This window comes from Molossus molossus, unplaced genomic scaffold (genome assembly GCF_014108415.1).
Source record: "Molossus molossus isolate mMolMol1 unplaced genomic scaffold, mMolMol1.p scaffold_m16_p_4, whole genome shotgun sequence".
NCBI lineage: Eukaryota > Metazoa > Chordata > Mammalia > Chiroptera > Molossidae > Molossus > Molossus molossus.
In genome coordinates this window covers 80160829-80183633 of record NW_023425377.1, presented here as the reverse complement: position 1 = coordinate 80183633, position 22805 = coordinate 80160829, and the positions used below count along the sequence as shown (strand labels likewise).

Below are 22805 nucleotides of genomic sequence, written 5' to 3'. Positions count from 1 at the left end.
TAGGCTGCCATAACAAAATGGCATAGATTAGGAAGCTTAAACAATAGAGATTTATTTCTCAAAGTTCTGGAGGCTGGAAGTCTACAGTCAAGGTGCTGGCAGGGTCACTCCTGGTGAGGGTTACTTCCAGATTTGTAGATGGCCACCTTCTCACTGTGTCCTTACATGGTGGAGAGAGACTCTGATCTCTTTTCTTCTCCTTATAAGGACACCAATCCCATCACAGGTACCCACCCTCATGACCTCATCTAACTCTAATCACTTCCCAGATGCCCCGCCTCCTAATATCCCACTGAGGGTTAGGGCTTCAGTATATGAATTTAGAGGAGACACAAACATTAGGTCCATGACGCCTCCTATCATGAAAGGGGCCTTGGCTCTGCACTCACCTCTTTCAAATGTCCCTCCCCAGCCCTGACCCACAATCTTCCCACATTCCAGCTGCCATGCTGGGAGGGAATCCAGGATCCACCCTTCTTGAGCAGAACAACTCCCTAACCTCCTGGAGACTTGGTTTCCCCTCTGTCCATTGGGAATACCCCCAAGTTTGCTTTTTTGGGGCTGGGGTTTAAAAACAGGGTCCTGGCCCTGGCCAGTTTGGCTCAGCGGTTGGAGCATCGGCCTGCGGTCCGGAGAGACCCGGGTTCGGTTCCCGCTAAGGGCACGTACTTCGGTTGCAGTTTGTCCCCGACCCGGTTGGTCGTGCGGGTGGCAGCCACTCGATGTGTCCCTTCACGTCGATGTTTCTCTCTCTCTCTCTCCCTTCCTCTCTCTCCCTCCCGCTCTATCTGTACAAAAAATGGAAAAATATTCTCGGGTGAGGATAAAAAAAACAAAAAAACAAAACAGGGTCCTGCCCTAGCTGGGTAGCTCAGGTGGTTAGAGTGTCATCCCCATATGCCAACGTTGTGGGTTCCGTCCCCAGTCAGGACACGTACAAGAATCAACCAATGAATTAATAAATAAGTGGAACAACAAACTGAAGTTTTGTTTTTCTTTCTCTCTCTTCCTTCCTCTCTCTCTAAAATCAATAAATACATTTTTAAAAAAGAAAGAGGGTCCCACAAAGCAGGGCTGGTACTAATGTGAGGCAAAAACTCAGTCATAATTGTTTAAAAATCATATTTTAGTGCAACTAAAAAAAATACACGCAAAACAACATATTCATGCTGGAGACATTCTCAAAAATTTTAATTGAGACAGGAACAATCATACCGATTTTTCCTTTGGCCTGGGCTACAGTATGGCTTGGTGTGGCACTGTTACTGATTCATCTTGGATTTTATTTATTTATTTATTTATTTATTTATTTATTTATTTCCTCACCCAAGGACATTTTTGCATTTAACTTGAGATAGAGCAGGAGGGAGAGAGGGAGGAAGAGAGAGGGAGAAACATCGAAGTGAGAGAGACACATCGAGTGGTTACCATGCACACGACCCCAACCGGGCCCGGGGACAAACTGCAACCAAGGTACATGCCCTTAGCGGGAACCAAACCTGGGTCTCTCCAGTCTGTGGGCTGATGATCTAACCGCTGAGCCAAACTGGCCAGGGTGGATTTTAATTTTTTATTTAATTTTTACTTTTATATTTATTTATTTATTTTTTATCCTCACCCGAAGACATTCTTCCATTTTTTTGTTCAGGTAGAGTGGGAGAGAGAGAGAGAGAGAAACATTGATGTGAAAGGTACACCGAGTGGCTGCCACCCACACGACCCAACCAGGGTCGGGGACAAACTGCAACTGAGATACATGCCCCTAGCAGGAACCGAACCCGGGTCTCTCTGGACTGCGGGCCGAAGCTGAGCTAAACCAGCCAGGGTGGATTTTAATTTTTTTAAATATGCTTTAATTGATTTTTTAGAGAGAGAGAGAGAAACAATAATGTGAGAGCAAAACATCAATCAGCTGCCTCCTGCACGCTCCCTACCGGGGATCAAACCCAAAACCTAGGCATGTGAACTGACCTGGAATCAAACTGGGACCTCTCAGTTCATGGGATGACACTCAATCCACTGAGCCGCACTGGCTGGGCAAATTTTAATTTTTTTTTTTTTCCTTTCTTTATATCCTCACCCGAGGATATTTTTCCATTTTTTGTACAGATAGAGTGGGAGGGAGAGAGAGGAAGGGATAGAGAGAGAGAAACATCGACGTGAAGGGACACATCGAGTGGCTGCCACCCGCACGACCAACCGGGTCGGGGACAAACTGCAACCGAAGTACGTGCCCTTAGCGGGAACCGAACCCGGGTCTCTCCGGACCGCAGGCCGACGCTCTAACCGCTGAGCCAAACTGGCCAGGGCTTAATTTTTTAAAAATATTTTTAATTGATTTTGAGAGAGAGAGGAAGCGAGAGGGGGAGGGGAAAAATCAATGGTCAGCTGCTTCCTGCATGCCCTCCACCAAGATCAAACCAGCAACCTCTTGATGCATGGGATGATACTCAACCAATTTGAGCCACACTGGCCAGGGCTTACTATTTTTTAATTTTAATATTATGCCCAGCCGGTGTGGGTCAGTGGTTGAGTGTTGACCCATGCACCAAGAGGTCGTTGGTTTGATTTGTGGTCAGGGCACATGACCAGGTTGTGGGCCTAATCCTCAGTGTCAGGCGTGCAGGAGGCAGCCAATCAATGTTCTCTCTCAACGATGTTTCTCTCTCTCTCTCTCCCTTTTCCTTTCTCTCTCTCTCAAATCAATAAAAGAAAAAAATTTAATATTATGTTCATCATGGATGTTGTGACATGCATTTTGATTTAAACTATCACATTGAAAATATCTCATTCTGGAGTAGTGGTGACAGTTGCATAAACTGTGACTATACAAAAACCCCAGTGAGCCCTGGCCGGTTTGGCTCAGCGGTTAGAGCGTCGGCCTGCGGTCCTGAGAGACCCGGGTTCGGTTCCCGCTAAGGGCGCGTACCTCGGTTGCAGTTTGTCCCCGGCCCTGGTCGGTTGTGCGGGTGGCAGCCACTCGATGTGTTCCTTTCACATCGATGTTTCTCTCTCTCTCTCTGTTCCTCTCTCTCCCTCCCACTCTACCTAAACAAAAAATGGAAAAATGTCCTCGGGTGAGGATAAAAAACAAAAAACAAAACAAAAAAAAACACCCAGTGAACTGGATGCTGTAAAAGGGTGAATTCTATGGTATGTGAATTAAATCTTAATTTTATTTTATTTTTATTTATTTATTTAAATACATTTTCTTTGTTAATATTAGAGAGAGAGGAAGGGAGAGGGAGAGACAGAAACATCGACTGGCCACCTCCTGTATGTCCCCCACTGGGGACTGGCCCCGGGCATCGAACTGGTGACCTCTTGGGACACGGTTACGCTCAACTACTGAGCCACACTGGCTGGACTATTTTTATTTTTAGCTATTTTTTAATCCTCACCGGAGGATATTTTTTCATTTTATCTTCAGATAGAGTAGAAGGGGCAGGGAGAGAGAGAAACATCAACGTGAGAGAGACACATCGATTGGCTGCCTCCTGCATGACCCTGACTAGGGCCAGGAACTGAACCACCACCGAAGTACGTGCCCTTGACTAGAATCGAACCCGTGACTCTTTGATTCTCAGGTTGATGCTCTAACCGCTGAGTCAAACCGGCCAGGATAAATCTTAATTTTAAACAGAGAGAAACAAGATTATTTATCTTGATACTGAGTTTTTTTGGTCCCCCTTAAAATTTGTACCTAAAATCTGAATACTCTCCTCAGCTAAGGAGGGTAAAGCAGGGCTTCAAAGAATATGTCCAGGTCCACCCTTTGCTTCAGCCATAACAGTATTTCCTCCAGAGGCTACACCTGTCTGGGCTGTGCCCTCTGCCAGGAAAACAAATACTCATCCTTTAGGGCTTACTTTGCTTTATCTCCCCTGAGTCTGACCTCCCTGACCCACATTCCCCCAACCCCAGCCCTCTCCCTCTAGACTCCAAACATCCCCTTCAAACCCCTTCCCATCTTGGAATGTTTCTGGGAATGTCTTCCAGCTCTGAGCCCTTGAACCAAGGGCTCTGTTTCTTTCTTGACAAACCTGAAACAATCACACCAGTGCTACTATGAGCACTGAAGTAGAAACTGTTTACAAAATGCTTAACATGTAGTAAGCACTCAAATGTTTGTTCTCATTAGAATCGTCAATACAATGTAACATTAATAAAAAGAGTAATTACATTTACAGATTCTCATTTGCAAGGTGGGTATGGATATGCCTGTTTTTTCTGGCTGGGGAAATACCTGTCTCACACATTCTCCAGGTTGCGGGTCACCTCCACCCTCTCTAGATGGTCACCTCTCCTTGGGGCAGACAGGGACATTCTTAGGCTGAGCCTAGGGAAAGGTGAGTGAGGTGCTGACCTCAGGAGCAAAATTTAAGGTGGTACCAAATAGTCATCAAGGTAAGTATTTTCATGCAAGAGTTAAAAAAAAAAGAAAAAGAAAATCAACCCAAAAAAAATCAGTGATAAACAGAAAAATAAAAATTGTAAATAAACAGGATCTGACCCTGCACTGGTCCAGCTCACCTCTCTGGCCTTCCCTAAGTCCTGGCCCTAGTCCTGTCTACATTTAAAAATCTTGATATTTTGTTCATCATGGATAGTTTTTATTGCATAAATGTTGATTTTTAAAGTATATTCCGTTAGGAAATTATTAAATACATGTTGCATATGTAAAATATTGTGTATATAAAAGATTGCAACTGTCACCCAAGTCCCAGCCCTCTTCACTCCGCCCTTGCTCCCGCCGGTCAGTCCCTTCTGTTGCTGAGGGTACAGAGATACAAGTCGACCACCAGGTGGCGCCACCACGCCTCTCAGCGCCCGGGACCTTTCGCGCCTCCAAGGTGGGCGGCGCGGAGGAGGCTCGATGCGTCAGCCGGGTTTCAGGCGGGGGAACCTGGGGAACCAAGCGTTGGGGCCGAGGCCAGACCCTAGGCTGGCAGGGACGGGACACAGCTGTGAGTCACCCGGGAGCTCCCGATCGGCCGTGGGAGACAGTCCCCCGCAGACCTGCCCGCTTGGCTCGTGAACTGCCTTCTCAGTGAGACAGTGAGACTGTGAGACTGGGGGTAGCCCTTGCGTGCGGCCGTTCCTGGCACACACGTGTGGATCCCAGAACAAGTAGCCGGTGACTTGAGGGAGTGGCAGCCTCACCAAGCCTCAGTTTCCCCTTTTGCATTGTGCAGATAAGTGCGGCCCCTGCTTCCCAGGTCCTTGAGAATTAAATGAACCATGATACAGGGAGCCTGGTACACCAGGCGCTAAATACATATCAACGCCCACCCCGGACGGAGGAAATAAAAGTGGCGACCATCATTGCAAGGGGACCCTCGGTGACAGTGTGCGGCGCAAGCCCGAAACATTTTCCCCAAGTTTCTCTCCTACCATGATTTCTCCCCAGGCCAGGAGTCCAGGTGCTGTCAAATGATGGAACGCGAGACGCCGGCAGGGGGCGCGCAGCGCACTGAGGCCCAGCCACCTGCACCTCCCACGTGCGCCGCACCCTGAAAATATCAGCGGGTGGGGAGGGGGCGCCGGAGCTCGTCCCTCGGGTGCCTCGGACTTTGCAGCCCTGGTGCTGGGGACCTCGAGGCGGTCTCCTGCGACCACCAAGTGACATTTATTCAGGATTTATTGTGCACGCTTTATTTTTTGCAATGCTTCCTGCAACCGAATGAGGCCGGTGTACATTCTCATAAGACAGGTGGGGAAACAGGCCGATCTTCGCAGCCCCCAACATTGGGGACTTGGAGGCGACCTCCCGCGACCACCGCAGTTTATTAAGCGCCTATTGTGTAGCCCCCACCCTGCCTCTTTTTTTAACGTTCCTTCCAACCCAAGAAGGCCGGCGTTGCCTGCCCATTAGACAGGAAGGGACACAGAGGCCCAGAGGTTAAGTCAATTCAGTATCTAAGGGTCTCACAGACTGCGGAAACCCACCACCACCACCTAGGAGAGATTGGGCCGCAAGCCGGGTCCCCTCCCCTTCAAAGCCCCCAGCACAACCTGGGAAAGGCGCGGGACTCTCCGGGGAATGGGAGGGGATTCCAGGCCCCCCCCCCCGAAAGTCCGGGCCGCCTCGCGCGCTGGAAATCCCGCGCGCGCCCCGAAACGCGGCGCCGCTGCCGGGAAATCAGGAGAAAAACTTCTGCTTTTTTTTTTCCTTTTCTGGCACTCACCCCCCGCCCCCCCGCCTTTCTTCTGGCTCTCGCCCCCACGTGGGACGCCCCCGCGCAGCGCCCTGCCCCTTTTTAGCCGCCAACCAATCGCCTTTGTGAGATCGCCAGTGGGTGGGGCCGATAGCATCTGAGGCCACGCCCCTGTTTGCTCGAGTCTCTAAAAGGCGCTGCAGCCAGCGGCGCGATCAGATCGCTGACGCGGAGAACCCGAGCACTTCGTCTGCGGAAGCCTGGATTATTCCTGCTGAGGACTTCGCAGTTTTTTTCGCCTTTTGTGGGGAGGATTTCGGTGCCTTCCGAACGTTCGGGCTCCTAGGAAGGTTTTGGGCTATCTGGCCTCGGAGTTTGCATTTTCTCCCTTGGGACTGTCGTGGGCTGTTTTCCACTGTGGATTATAACTGCAACATGACTCTGGAAGAGCTGGTGGCGTGCGACAACGCGGCGCAGAAGTAAGTAGCTTGAAGTTGGCCCGGCCGGGCGGGGACCCGAGAGCTCGGTGACCAGCTGGGCACTGACCCTCCTCTTCTCTGCCCCAGGATGCAGACGGTGAGCGCCGCGGTGGAGGAGCTGCTGGTGGCCGCGCAGCGCCAGGACCGCCTCACCGTGGGGGTGTACGAGTCGGCCAAGCTGATGAATGTGTGAGTCAGACCCCATTCCCGGGCTGGGTGCGGGTGGGGAGCACCCCCTCCACTCTGCACTTTCTCTGCTACACCTCTCTTGCACAGGGTTGGGACTTCCCCAAGTGTCCCCACTGTGGATGGAGAATCTCTGGTTTTTCGGGGGCGGGGGTGTAGCTGCAGTATCCTGACACTGCATCGTTTGCAAGCATTTCCCATTATATTTCTACCTTGCCTTTCCCAATACTTTGAACTGTACTTCTTCCCCAACCCTTCCAGCTGCATGCACACGCTGTCCCCTGCAGACCTGCAGTTTCTTTTTGTTTATGCAAACTCCCCCGTGCACGGTGGCACTCCCCAGCTGACCCGTCCTTTTCCTCTGGCCCCCTCAGGGACCCTGACAGCGTGGTCCTGTGCCTGTTGGCCATTGACGAGGAGGAGGAGGATGACATTGCCTTGCAGATCCACTTCACACTCATTCAGTCCTTTTGCTGTGACAACGACATCAACATTGTCCGAGTGTCTGGCATGCAACGTCTGGCACAGCTGCTGGGAGAGCCAGCAGAGACCCAGGGCACCACGGAGGCCCGAGACCTGCACTGCCTCCTCGTCACGGTGAGCTGGGCATCCTGGGTCTGCCCCACCCCAGTGCCTGGGCCCATGTTTGTCAACAAAGTTGTGTTGGATGGTCTTGCACCAGCTCAGTGCTCAGCCATGCTCGGCATGTCCTGTGGGCAGCCCCGTGGGGCCTCGTCACCCAGCAAGCTATTTTGAGTCCGCCTGTTTTCCCCATTGGGGCCCTGGGAGAGGGAGGCTCCCTACATACTCCTGGGGCTCCCACTGAACCCCATCTTTTTCCCCTCCCACAGAACCCTCATACAGATGCCTGGAAGAGCCACGGCCTGGTGGAGGTAGCCAGTTACTGTGAAGAGAGCAGGGGGAACAACCAGTGGGTCCCCTACATTTCCCTCCAGGAGCGCTGAGACCACTCCCAGCATCAGAACCTGTCGAGTTGCTGCCAAAAAAAATAAAATAAATATTTGACCCCCCTCCCCCCAGAACAACCCCCCAAAACAAACTAACCTGTGAGACCACCGGGGGCAGAATCATTGGAGACTGGAGACAAGGAGAGGGGAGTGCTCGGCCACCCCCAGGGCCGTGAGCCTGGAACAGCGCCAGTGGCGGCCACCGCAAGAGGAGAAGAGGTGAACTCAGGCCAGCAGAAGAGAGGACCCTGGAGCTCAGGCCTTCTGACAGAGCAGAAGCTGCAGTGGGGGAGGGCATGGACTCCACACTTGAAGGGTGGGATGACACTGATGGCATCCCCTACCCTTGTAAAGGCTGGAGGTGACATCTGCAAATGGGCCTTGGATGACGAGGGTCTGCAACCCTCGCCAGGACTAAACTTTGGGACTTGGGAACTGGGGCTGATGTTGCTCTGTACCCATGAACTCCCAGTTTGCAAACTAAATAGACAATCTATTTTGTTACTTGCACTGTGACTTGAACCACTGAGAGAAACCGGAAGCTTACAGATACATACATCTATTTTACTTCTACGATGATGGCCTTGTAATAAAATTTTAAAGCTTCTGGGTTCTTGTGTATGTGCTGCCTCTAAGAGGGACCAGGACGCCTGCCCCCTCACACTGCAGCAGCCCTGCCCCCAAACCCCTCCTGCAGGCTCACCAGGAAATGTTACTTAAGTCCCTGTTAGCAGCTCCAGGCTCCTTCGCAAAAACAGTGCCTCTTCTCTCTGCAGCCGGCGCCACCCAAGTCCAACAAATCTTTGCCTCTTTTTTTTTTTTTATTCTCCCTCCTCCTGCCCTGTAGCAATTAAAAGACCGGTTTATTACGAAACCTGGCCGCCGTGCCACTGCTGTTACAGGCTGTGCTGGAGCCAACCCCAAGCTCTGGGCACATTCAAGCTCAATGGGGAGGGGCTGTAGCCCCCGCCTGCCCAGCCACCACCGAAGCCCAAGGTCCAGAGAGGTCAAGGGGGCACCTGCACCACTCAGCAAGGCTGGCTCAGAGATGACAATGGGTGGGCTTGGGCCTTGCAGGAAGAGTTCCTCTGGTGATCTCCCAGGGTGTGCCCCCTACCTGGGCCTTCTCTCTACCCAGATGGGCCTTTTCACTGCACTAAAGGAAAACAAAAAAAAACTTTCCCCCCAAACTAAAATCAACAAGCAGAAAAATACTCCAGGAAGTCTTGTTCCTGGCCCAGCTGGGCTTGGCATGTTGCTGCATTTTGCTTCTAAACCGAAACTGTAGGGGCGGCCACCTCTTTGTTCTCCCTACGTTAACTACGGTGACTCCCCATGCCCTGGGCTTCGAGCTGGGAGTGGCCTCAGTCTGAGGGGTGGGCTCAAGGCTGGGCAGCCTCCCCTCCCCTCGCCCAGGCCGCCGGGCCTAGGAACTAGGTGTGGAGCAGGGGCCGTCCAACAGCAGGCCTGACCTTTATCACAGCACAATGTGGGCGAGTGAGGAAAACCCCGGTGGCCCCCCCAGGAGTCATGGGACTAGGGGAGCCCCACAGAGGAGGATGAGAGGGAGTGAAAGAAAGGGGAAATCCCAAGGGAGGGGGAGGGGAGAGCACAAATGGGGAGGGAGCCCTGAGTAAGTAGGGAACCTGGGGTAGGGGGGCAGAGGAACACCTGTAGGGGTTGGGGGAGGGGAGATACTAAGAGGTGGGACCCAAGCCCTGAAGGGGTGGAGTGGGGAGCACAGGGGATATGGGGACCAGGTGGAGGGAACCCAGAGGGGCTAAAAGGGGGCTGAAATAAATCCCTGTAGGGCGTGGGGGACTGAAGCCCCCAGGGGAAGAAAGGGGTACACCAAGGGTGTGTGTAGTAGATGGGAGGAGATCCCTGAGATGGAGCTGGGAGAGGGTAGGGACCAGGGGAGGGGGGAGCAGAGTTTGAGGGATTCCCCCTGAGGTGGAAGGCCCAGGAGGAAAGGACTGGCAGGGACAAGGGTCAGCTTAGCCGGGGCCTGGAGCTCAGGCTCTGGAATCAGGTCAACTCCTTCCAGGGAGGCACATCCCTGCCAGGTTCCACCCATAGGAGTGGACCACTCTGTCCCCATTGTGACCCTGGCCATCCACAAGGGCCAAGTGACCTCTGACCCTCTCATCTCTAGGTCCCCTGTGCAGTAGGGGTAAGACCACAGGGTTCTGGGTCCCAAGGAGATATCAGGGCATGGGTGGACTCCAGCTGATGACCCACAGCCAGTTCCTTAACCTCTCTGTGCCTGTTTTCCCTCTGCAAAACAGGGATAAGGATGCTACCTATTCAAAGATTGTTGAGGAGGTTCAATGAAATACATGTCTTTTAGATCAGCACCTCCTACATAGAAAGTATAAAAAGGATTTGCCATTATTACTAATACTACCATTATCAGCACTACTATGTCCCTGCATTTCCAGAATCATCTCTAACCCTCTCACAGCCACCCTGTGAACCAGCCCAGTGCAGGCCAGGGTGAGGCCAGGGAGACACACCATCGTGCAAAATTTAGGAGAGCAATGTTCAAAAATTCAGTCAGCAAGATAAAGAATATTTTAAAGCACTATTTTATAAACTCAAATGCAAACAAACAAACAAAAGAGAAAGTTCCTTGGTAAACAAAATTGTAAACCAAAGATCAACATTGCTGATTTTTTCTTTTGCCTCAGGCTCCAACATCTCTCAGCGGACCCTGTTCCCATCCTGTCTTATTCAAACTTTTGATATTTGGTTTGCAGTGGAGAAGTGAAGGCTCAGGGAGAGGTGTGACTTCTCAGGACCCCAAACTCCATACACTCTCATCAGCATAAACACTGAGTGCCAGGACTTTTTCTTTTTTTTCAGCACTTTTTTTTTAATCCTCATCGGAGGACATGTTTTTTGTTTGTCGTTTTAATTGACTTTTAAAGAGAGAGAGGAAGGGAAAGAAAAAGAGAGCAACAGAAACATTGACGTGAGGGAGGAACATGAATCAGTGCCTCCTGTGCGCGCCCTGCAACCCTGACTGATAAGTAGCTCTCCCGTTACTATTACTGTTATCGTTGCCGGTATCATTGTTGCTGTCATTAATCAAAGTATTAAGTCTTCCTGACTGAACCCAAGGATGTCCAGAAATTTGCCTCAAATGCTGCTGTTTCACTGAATTAATAACAGCCTTCCCTGCCTACAAAATCCCTTAACTTTGACCACAGTCCCATGAGGATAGGGCTGTTGTCCCATTTTTCAGAAGAAGAGGCACAGAGTGGAGGCCAGGAGTCTCTCATTGTGCATGGCTGGCTAGTCAGTCCCTGGGGAAAACCCAGGGTGATGGTAGGAGCAGGGCTCACTACCCCCAATACCTTCCCCCAACTCCAGAGTCCACAATGAGCCAGGGAAAAGTTGCCACAGGTCACCAAAGCTCAATCGTGGCTGTAGGTGACTTCCCTGGGTACCAGGAGATGTGCTGCCCCCTCATCAGAAGGGTGTATAGGCCGACAAGCTTCCCCAGCTGGGGTGGCTGGGGTGCACACTCACCTCAGGGTACCCATGCTGCCTCTGTGCACACCTACACTCATGGGCCCAAGAAACGCATGCATGCTACCCAGATACGCACGTACTCGGAGCCATTTGCACAGCTTCCCAAATGCCGTTCACCCTGTACCTACTAGGGTCCACCACACATCCCATCTCCTAGGGCCAGCTGCTTAGTTTCGCTGAACTGCCTTTCCATGTCTGTCCAATGGACACACCACCTCTCTCCAGCATATGTCCACATGTGTACACACACACCAATGTGGACATAGAATCCTGTGCATGGTGACCGATGTGTAAATACACTAGGTCTCACGGGTTTGTAGGATTCTAGCTATTTCCTTGAATCTTCCCTGCCTGGGGAAAGGGAGATGGCCTTGAGAGCAAGTCATGAGGCATATAACACATCTTTGGACTTGGGGACCAGACTCTTATGGGGAGGGGCCAGGAATGTGACAGCCATATAAGGCAGCGATGTCACTGACAGAGTCCTGGGCGGGTTGCTCAGTTGGTTAGGGCATCATCCCTATACTCCAAGGTTTCGAGCCAGGGGCACATACAAGAATCAACCAATGAATGCATAAATAGGTGGAACAACAAACTGATATTTCTCTCTCTCTCTCTTCCTCTCTCTCCCATCCTTTCTATCTCTAAAAAAATCAATAAATAAAATATTAAAGAACAGTAAATAAAAATCACTGACAGGGCACTGGCCTGCCCTTCCACCCTGTTATCTCTTCATCCTTATAACAACCCTACAGGGTAGGAACTGTTATTATCTGCTTTTTACAGAAAGGGAACACAATGGGCTCAGAGAGGTGCAGCGACTTGCACAAGGTCACACAGCTGGATGGTGACAGAGTCAGGGAGCAAGCCAAGGCCTGTGTGATGCAGAATCAGGACTTTATATCTATTTATATTTGTATATAATGGAGATATATACCATAAAGTAGTTCACATACCATAAAATTCACCCCTTTAAAGGACAATCCAGTGATTTTTAGAGTTCTACACAAAGTTGTGCAATCATCACTACTATCTAGTTCCAGAACTTCTACCACCCCCTAAAAAAACTCATGAGGAGTCACTTACCAGTCCCTCCCCAGCCCCTGGCAACCACGAATTCCACTTTCTGTCTTTGTGGATTTGCCTGTTTTGGACATTTCTTATCAATGGAATTACACACTCTATGGCCTCCTTCACTTGCATAATGTTCAGGGGTTCATCCATGTGGTAGCACGTGTCACTCTCTCAGTCTGAACTTGTATCACCTCCCTGGATCTGTGGTCCCCAGTGTGTGTACTTGAGCACCCTCCCATGTAGACAGGATATACAGGAAGGCACTCTGAGTCATGAACACCGTTTCTGGTTAGCAAGCACCCCCCACATATACACACACCTGTGTCAGGACACTGCTTGCACACCTGGCCCTCTCACCTCTGCTTGTGCAGGTGCCGATCCCTCTGCCTAGAACCTCCCCATCGGTCCCCACCACCTTTCCCCAAGCTCACTCCTACTCTTCTTTTTGTTCTAATCTCAAATGCCTCCTCCTCAGGGAAGCCCTCCAGAACGGACACTTAGAGCCTGTCTCCAGCTCTGCCCACCTCCTCTTCTTGGCTCCTCCTCTGTTTGCAATGACATAATTAGTTCTGCCATCATTGGCTTCTTGTCTGTGTCCTATGTTAGACTGCAGACTCCAAGAGGGTCGAGAGAGAGTTTGTTCTTCTCACCCCTGGCCCCACGTGGCAGAGCTCAGGGTCTGGGACCCGGTTGGCATGTCATTAATATTTGTGGCATAAAGACTCAAGCCCAAGGCCCTGAGGCCCCAGTCATGTACAACTAGAAATTGACCCATCAGTGACCTCCTTCTCCAGGACAGACTGTTTTGTCCCTAAAGGACACATGCTGGCCTGCCAAGGGCTGGGTCCTGGCCAGATACAGTGACACAACCCAGCACAGGGAAACTGGAACCTGTCCCTGTGGAGGCAGCTGACCACAAGCGCTTAGGCAAGTTGCTCCACCTGTTTGGACTCAGTCTCTTTACCTGTCCAATGGGGAGACTAGTGGAGACTAGTGGGAGTGACCATCTTTCAGGGTTGTTGTGAACATTAAGCCAGTGAAAATATGTCAGGCATTCAAAACAGTGGGGAGCCTTCCAGAGCTTTAGCTATTATTATTATTATTATTATTATTATTACTATTATTATTATTTTGGTTAATCCTCACCCGAGGATACTTTTTCCATTGATTTCCAGATAGAGTGGAAGGGAGGGAGGGAGAGAAAGAGAGAAACATTGATGTGAGAGAGACACATCAATTGGTTGCATCCTGCAAGACCCTGACTGGGGCCAGGATCAAACCTGCAATCCAGGTATGTGCCCTTCAGTCCGAGGGCCAATACTCTAACCACTGAGCCAAACTGGTCAGGGCTTACCTGAGTTGGTATTCTACTGTTTATGACTCTTTCTACCTGGACTAGGTTCTGCCTATCTACCTGTGTGCCTGGGAGTAGGATTAGTCTGTGAATCTCTCCATGCAGCTGTGATTTGGGTGTGAGGATCTGTGCTGCGACATGGGGGTGGTGGCAGTCTACATGGATGTGAGACTGGGCTGGAATTCCTGGAGTCCCCAGAGTGATCCTGGGCTCCCAGAATTCCTGACCAACTGGGGTCACATGATTCTACCTCAGCCCCTCCTTCTTTACCTCAACTCAGAGACAGCTCTGTAACTTCGCTCCGCATCTCCCTGAGAAGATGGCCCCAGGGCCTAACCTCTTCAGGGAGGCAGCAGATGTATCTGTTTACCCAAGGACTGTTTGTTCTAAGCAGTGGACATGGATGGCCACATGTATGCACGTGCATAGCAGATAGCAGGCAGGTATTCAGACTTGCATATAGGCATGGGCACACACACACCCTATTGTTCTTACCCTCCTGAATACCTACTGAATGAGTTTCCTGGGGCAGCTGTAACAAAGAACCACAGACTGGGGGGCTTCCCTGACAGAAATTTATGGGCTCCCAGTTCTAGAGGCCAGAAATCCGAGATGAAGGTGTGGCAGGATAGGTTTTTTTCTGAGGCCAAGAGGGAGGATCTTTCCAGGCCTCTCTTGCTTCTGGTGGACTCTGATGTTCCTTGGCTTGTAGATGTTGTTCTCATGTGTCTTTACATAGTCTGCCCTCTCAGTGTGTCTGTCCAAATGTCCTCTTCTCAGAAGGACACCAATCATATTGGATCAGGGCCCACCCTCTCTCATGACCTCATCTTGATCATCTGCAAGGACACCACCTCCAAATAAGGTCCCATTCATAGGTCCTGCAACATCTTTCGAGGGGACACAAGTCAATCCATTACCACCACCACCACCACCACCCCAAAAAAAAGTAGCCAAACATGTACTGCCAGGCACACATGGAGACACTGGATTGCCTGGGGCACACACACCAACATACATCTTTTTAAAAATCTTGTTCCCTCTCATTCTCCCCAAACTAGAATGGGCCCTACTGCACAACAGGGGCCCAATAAATGACGAGTAAAAACACACACCCAGGGCCACAAGTCTCGGACACACAGATGCACCAACTCTCACCCAGCCCCTCTGCTGAGGCATCAACTTCCTGCCTACCCAGAGGGTGTCTGGGTGGAGAAAGGCCTCAGGAAAACTGTGGAGTGTTGAGAATCACCATAGGCAGCCTCTGGGGTAGGGGACAGGGGTAGCACCTTTGAAGAATAGTTCTCAGACCTCAGGTTTATGGGCAACCCAGGGGCATGGTCACAGTTTTGGCTCCTTTCATTTGGCAGGTAAGATGGAGCCACAGGGACCAGGTATCCCTTGGGGTCAGGGCAGAACCTCTGGCCCTGTCCCACTCTGGCCCTCACCTTCTCCCTTTCTTCTGCAAAACACCACCAATCAATGCCCAGCTCTCTGCCTTGTCTCCATGGTCCCTTCTGTTGGGGTGCCCTCTCTGGGCCTCTGGCACGTGCCTCACTCATGCTTCTTTTCTTTTCTGACCCCAAGTCCCAGGCAGAGGGTGTGGCCTCTCTGCTAGATTTTCAGGGTTCCAGTGGTGGCGCTGGGCACACAGATGAGCAGGGAGGCAATCCAGGAGCATCGCTTTATCTGTTGGAATTGGGAAGTTTGGCAATGTTGTCCCCTGGATTGTACAATGATGGCACCTCAGAGATCTGCATAGTGGCACCCCTAGTCCTCAGTGTAGTGAGGTAGGTACCCATGTGGATGTGTATGCCCGTGACCAACAGCCTTGCAGATATCCAGGGGCTCATAGTAACTAGCAACCACCTCCAGAGACCTAGATGACTCAGAGTGACACGGAGCCCTAATGGCACCCCTCCCCCAAGGATGACAGGCCAGGGAGCCGGCAGACCCATTACAGACACACGCAGAAGCTCCATCTGGAGAAGGGGCAGGGGGGTTTCCTTTCGCAGCACCTCCCTGTTCTTTCCCTTCATTGTTCGTTCCTCCTCGTTCCCACCCCACCCCCTCCTCCCGGGCGCCAGAAGTTCCCAGGCTCTAAGGGCAGGGTTGGAGTGGGGTGAGGGGTAACGCGAGACAGCTGAAGACCCTCGTGCACACCAAGTCTCGTGCGCCGTCCCATGCGTGAGCACACGCGCGTTGAAGCGCGAGCCTGCAACCACATGCATGCTCGCGTGGGGCGGTATTTCTGCTACAGCGTACTCAGTAGGCGCGCCATAAATGCCTTTGAGATAGCAGCAGGATGGAGGGGCAGAGTTCAGGCCACACTGGGAGGGACAGCAGCAGAGCTTCGGATTTGAATCTGGTCTTGGACGGCATACTAGCTAGCATCGCTGGGCAAGTGTGACTCAGTTTCTCCATTCATAAAAGGGAAAGTCTCATCGCCCTCCCACGTGGCAACGTGAAACCAGATAATGCACGGAAGCGCTTAGCACAAAGCTGGCCTTGAGAACCCTCATTACGCCTTCCTTCCACCCCACCCTCTCACCAGACACTCTGGGGGTGGAGAGGGGCGCTGACCCAGGCCCCAGACACCCCTCCCTCGCTCCCTCCCCAGCAGGCAGGAGTCCCGACTTCCTCGGTCTCTAAATTGGATAATTGGAGACAGAGGCGGCTGTGCGAGAGACAGAGAAATTCCCGAGTGGGCGAAGTGCAGGGGCCTGTCCTCGTAGTTTCTCCACGTTTGAGGCCCCGACCCTCACCAGCGCCACTACGGGTGCGCCCTGGGCGCACAGCCGGTGCTCTCGGAAGCCCCCAGCGCTGGCCGCCGACCCCTTCCCGAGCCCAGCGGTGCCAGCCAGGCGCGGTGTCTAGGGCTCCCCCCCGGGGGGGCGGGGAGGCCTGCCGGCGGCGGCCCCAGCGGCGTCTCCCTCCCCCAGCCCCAGGCGGCGGGCGGCAGGGCAGAGGGCGGGGCGTCTGAACACACCCTCCCTTTGTGAGCGGCGCCTTCCCCCCGCGGCCTGGCGCGCAGGGCTAGGGCACTGCGCCAGCGCCCGGAATAGCCTCCCTGCCCCGCCGGCTGCCCAACGCCCCGCCGGAGCCGCCTGACCTGCCGGGCCGGGCGCGGGGGTGGAGAGGCTGGGCAGCGAGGCACGGGACCCGGTGTACGCTCCAGCGGCACGCATCAAGGCCTACTATGTGTGCAGCCCCTCTGCAGGGTGCAAATGCCCATTGTGTGCAGACCACTGCCTTGGTGCACAGCCTATATGCACACCCCATCTGCATGCAAACACCCATGTGCAGACTTCAGCCTGCGTGCAAGACCCACTGTGTGTAGACCTCACCTGCCTGCAAACATCTATAAAGAGTAAACACTCTCCCAAGAAGAAGGGGTGGTGGGGGAGAGATAAACCACAGAACTTATATGCGTGTATGCATGAACAATGGACAACAAAGATGGGGACAGGGCAGGGAGGGAGGAGGTGGGGAATCAGTGGGGGGAAAAGGAGAAACATCTGTAACAAAAACAAATAAATTAAAAAAAAAGAGTAAACACTCTCATGTGCGCAAATGCCCATTGTGTGCAGACCCTGACATTCTGCCACCCAGTGTGTATAGCACCTGAGTGTGCACACACCCACTGAGCACAGGCACAGACACATTCTCAAACACCCATTAGTGGGACGTCCCATACTTTGAAATGCCCTGGTCTGTGCAAGCACCCGCATTGGGGTAAAAACCCTAATGCGTGCACACCTGCATTCTGACGTGTACGTGTGTGGTAATCAGGATAGTGCAAACACTTCCCAAGTTCAAAGGTTTGCTGTGCAGAGTCCCTGTGCCTGCAAATACCCACTGTGTGCAGAGATCCACATGGGCACTTGGACCCTCTCTGAGAGTCATGTGCATATGCCTGACTCCACTTGCAGACTCTGTTCTGCTTGATTCTCTTCTCATTCTGACTGTGAGGGGCTCTGAAGGTGTGGGAGGAAGTGGGTTGCACACCCCCTGTGTTGTATGGGTGTAGGCGGTGAACTTCGGCAAACAGGGCTGGGGGCTGGGCCTCCTGGGGCCTTCCTGGAAGCCCAGGGGACAAGTGCAAGGGCAGGCAGGCTCTGTGGGCAGGATGCCAGCGGGTGGCTTCCCTGAAACTGGGCACAGCAGCTGGGAGAGGTTTCCAGGCCACCCGGCCCCACCTGGCCCCAGGCACTCTCGGCAGATGGGCAGGGCAGGCAGGCAATGCCAAAGATGAGTGAGGCCCCAGCCTGCACATGCCCGCACTAGAGCCACTGGTGGACTTGTGCACACACACTTGTGTGCATGTATGTGTGAACTCTGCTCCCCACAAGCAAATGTGCATGCTGGTGCAAACACACAGGCTTGCACTTATGGTTGCATGTGAACCACATGACACAGGCAATGACCCCGGGTGTTCATATTCACCCTGAGGCTTCACAGGGCAGAAAATTTTTCTGCATTGCTCATTGTGTGTCTCTAGCACCTGACAGTTGGTTGGCGCTCCGTAAATATTTGTGGCGTGAACCAATGAATAAAGGGACACATCATTTTACAACTATGTACTGAGTGTCTACATGTGCTGGGCACTTGTACATCTGGGAACAACAAAAAGATCCTTAAACCAACATTCTAGACATGCACACAGGGCTTCGAATAAACTCACAACTGCACATATCTGAGTACACACACATTGATTAGGAAACACCTAAGTCCACTTTATTTTTATTTTTAAAATTCTCACCTGAAGATATTTTCTCATTGATTTTGTTTAGATAGAGTAGGAGGAAGGGAGGGAGAGAGAGAAACATTGATGTGATTCCAGCACGGAATCAAAATTTCGACCCTTCTGGTCCAGAGGCTGACATTCTAACCTCTGAGTCAAACTGGCCAGGGCCTAAGTCCACTTTAATTCATTCACCTGCAGAAACCAGAGCCAGGTGTACATACTCAGCCCTCATGGACTCGCACACATTTTTGTGTGCACAATTTTCCAAAACTCTTCTCTCCCTGCCAGCTGCTTTTTGTGATCCACTCAGACAACCCTTGAGGCCTTCCCTTCAGAGGCCATGGGGTGTCCAAGCTGGGTTTGGAGTGGTTATGTTACCAGGTGCACCTCCCCCCAATCCTGCCTGGAATTTCCAACACTAGGACTTAGGCTGTTCTGCAGAAGGTTGGTGGGATCAGAGCTGTGCAGGATGCAGACTCTTAGGAGCAGTTCCTGGATACTCCTAAAACCATCCTTTCGTTTTACAGCCTGGGAAACTGAGGCCTGGGACACTGTGAGAAGCAGATGCCCTGCTGAGCCCCCTCTTCTTTCTCATCCCTTTGCAGCCATAAACAGTAGGTTCCCAGGCCTGGACTAATGGCCTGGGGTGGAGACAGGGAGGAGGAGGTCTATGGAAGGAGGGGGAGCCTGTCTGTGTTCTGGAGACAGATGCAGAGGCAGGAGGCCCAGAAACACTCACCTTGCAGACAGACACACATAGCAGGCAGAGACCTAATCTGGGACGCACAGACACTCAAGGCCCTTCCTGTGGCAGCTGCTCCTTCCCCAGTCTCCAGATGGGACTTCTGGAGGCCCTGCCCTGCCTGGGAGAGGAAGAGATGATAGAGATAGAGATAGAGATAGAGATAGAGATAGAGATAGAGATAGAGATAGAGATAGATAGAGATGATAGAGATAGAGATAGAGACAAAGATAGAGATAGAGCCTATGTGTATTTGGTGTATGTGTAGGTAACATGCATTTGTGTGTTTTTGTGTGCACGAGTGTGCACATGTGTGCTTGTGTTTTGTGGTCATAATTATCACCCTTTTAAAGTGTATAATTCAGTGGTTTTTAGTACATGCATAGAATTATGCAACCATCGCCTCTACCTAGTTTCAGAACATTCCATCATCCCAAAGAAGCCCTGTCCCCATGTATGTGGGTATTTGTGTAGGTGTGTGTGCATATTTTAGGGGGTGCTATATGTGTTTGTGTGTATGTTTGTATATGCATTTATAATTGTGTGCATGAGTGGGTACTTGTGTAAATGTGTGTTTTGGGGGTGTGTGAGCACATACATGTCTCTATTTTTTGTTGTTGTTGTTAGTCCTCACCCGAGGACATTTTTCCATTGATTTTTACACTTGATCTTAGCCAAAAGGCAGAGAAGCGATTCCATTGATTTTTTTTTTTTATCCTCACCTGAGGATATTTTTCCATTTTTTGTACAGATAGAATGGGAGGGAGAGAGAGGAAGGGAGAGAGAGTGAGAAACATCGACGTGAAGGGACACATTGAGTGGCTGCCACCCGCACAACCAACCGAAGTACGTGCCCTTAGTGGGAACCGAACCCGGGTCTCTCCGGACCGTAGGCCGACGCTCTAACCGCTGAGCCAAACTGGCCAGGGCTCCATTGATTTTTTTTTTAGATAGAGTGGAAGGGGGAGGGGGGAGAGAGAGAGAAACATCAATGTGAGAGAGACACATCGACTGGTTGCCTCCTGCACTACCCTGACTGGGTCGGGGGTCAAGCCCAAAACCCTGGCATGTGCCCTGACCAGGAATCAAACCGGGACCTCTCAGTCAATGGGACAATGCTCAATCCACTGAGCCACACCAGCTGGCTGTTTCTTTACTATGTGTGGTGCATTTTTCTAAGCACCTTACAAGCTAGGTTTACTGAGGTATAATTCTCAAACAGAAAATCCATACCTTTTAGGTGTACAATTTAATGAATCCTGACACAGATACAGTCATGTAAACCTTACACAATCGAGACTCAGAGCAGGTCCATCATCCTGGAAGTCCCCTCCCGCCCCTCTGTGCAGTCAGTCCCCTCTGCTCCTTACCAGCCCCTGCAACCACCAGTCTGCTCAGTCCCTATAGCTTGGCATTTTCCAGAAAGTCACATAAATAGGGTCACACTGTACACAGACTTGTGAGTCTGTTCTTCAAACTTAGCAAAATGCATTCGAGACACAGCCTTGTTGTTGCATGTGTAAGTAGCTTGCTCCTTTTATAAAAAAATTGAGCTATAATTCACATACCATAAAATTCACCCTTTTCAAGTGTATAATTCAGTGGTTTTTAGTACATGCATAGCATTATGCAACCATCACCCTCTACCTAATTCCAGAACATTCCATCATCCTGAAGAAGCCCTGTCCCCATTAGCAGTCACCTCCCTTACTCCTCCCCCTCCCCCCAGTCCCTGACAACTATAAGCCCACACTGTGTGGATTTGCCTGTTTTGGACATTTCACATTTTATGGAATCACACACTATGTGGCCATGTGTGTCTGGCTTCTCTCACTTCCAAGTGTTTTCAAGGGTAGTTTGTTTCTTTCATTTGCTGACTAATATTTCATCCTATGGATGGGCCTCAGTTTACCCATTTACCTAAAGATGAAGAGCTGGGCTATTTGCAATTTTGGGGGGAATAGGAATAAAGCTGCTATGAGCATTCACCTGGGGTCTTGGTGTGGATCTGTTTTCACTTCTCTTGGATCATACCTAGCAGTGTGATTACTGGGTCCCATGATGAGTAAACAGCTACATTTATTAATTCATTTGTTCCTCATAATCTAGGCGGTAAGTATTATTAGTAGATCCATTTTATGTATAAGGAGAGTAGACTCTCCCACAGATCACACACACACACACACACACACACACACACACACACAGCAATCAGGAATATTGCCCCAAACACTCACAGGAGGCCTTCCAGGACTAAGCACATGCCCAAGGCTCCCCCAGTGCACAGGGCAGAGCAGTTGTCACACCCCACATCCCTAGAACAGAAGCTGGTGGGGCCTGCAGACCCAGACGTGCTGCAGACACACTGTGATTTGTTCATCTTTCCAGCCATCCCGTCTCGTCCTGACAGTAATTAGCTCCCAGACTGGCGGGGAGACAGTGAACAGGCTCAGAGTCATCGCCCCACGCCCACAGGCCACGGGCACCGGGCCTGTGTGTCCAGGCTGGATGCCCTCCCCTCCACCCCAGATATTACAGACAGGCCCTGGGAGAGTCAGGCCAGGATTTTCCAGCCCCTTCCTAGAGCTAGCCAGGGCCATGCAAGCCCACAGTACCTGCCACGCAGTATTCTGCCCCGGGGAGTTTCGGGCATGCAGGAAGGCCCGTGAACATACGCACCCTTACACACCTCAGGCATGCCCAAGCGTTGCACTGAAATGGTTATTGTCCCTACGGCCGCCCCAGGCACTTCGCACTCGTGGGACGTGGAACGTGAGCTCGCGGGTCTAAGTGCACGTAGGGAGGGCTGCCCTCCCCGCACCCCTCCCCCCGCACCGCCGTGCTGGGGTGGGGCACCGCGTGCTAGCACCCCGCCCCCAAGCCTGCCCTGGCCCAGGCCCGGAAGACCTGCGCCGGCGGGCGCTGGCGTCACGGGTTTCCACTGGGGCCCCCGCGCGGGGGCCGGGATTCCCTGGCGCAGGAACGCCCGTGACGGCGGCGCCAGCCTGCGTCGGCCGCTGGGAGGCTGGACCAGGCTGGGGATGACATCAGCCCCTGCGTTTCTGGAGCCGGCCTGGGCAGGGAAGAGGGACTGGAGAAACTAAAGTGACAGGGGTTGCCAGCACATACGCAGGGCTTTGTACCTGCCCGGCCAGTGGGCTGAGCTCTCTACTTCATAGCCGCTGATTCGGGTGCTGCTGAGTTCCCCGTTTCACAGATTCGTAAACTAAGGTCCTCGGTCTCTCATCTGTGAAACTTATGTAAATCTCTGAACGCATGCCTGGCAAAGAGGCTGATGCTCTGTTCTCATCTCACGTTCTTCAAAGAGTACCCCAATCCAGAGTGAGGGCTCCCTCTGCCTAGCGCCTTCTGGGGTCCAGACTCCCTACCCGCTTGTCTCCCTCTCTCTTCTTCAGTAACCAGGCTCAGAGAGGTCGTGTGGGTGCCCTGGCACCACCCAGCAAGGCAGACGCTCAGGCCAGATCTGTTCACACTGTTGGTCTCTCCCAGCTCTGGCCCCTGCGGTGGCCCGAGGCAGTGCCTGTGTCCTAGCCAGGGCG

At 51.9% G+C, this 22805-nt stretch overlaps 1 protein-coding gene across 1 annotated transcript; it reads left to right on the top strand.

Moving 5' to 3' along the window:
- The first annotated feature begins 6391 nt into the window (after positions 1-6391).
- Positions 6392-8398, top strand: GADD45B (growth arrest and DNA damage inducible beta). The gene is made up of 4 exons (XM_036240473.1): positions 6392-6637; positions 6725-6826; positions 7198-7420; positions 7675-8398. The coding sequence occupies exons 1-4, from the start codon at positions 6594-6596 to the stop codon at positions 7786-7788; spliced, it is 483 nt and encodes a 160-aa protein (XP_036096366.1). The 5' UTR covers positions 6392-6593; the 3' UTR covers positions 7789-8398.
- The last annotated feature ends 14407 nt before the right edge of the window (positions 8399-22805 follow it).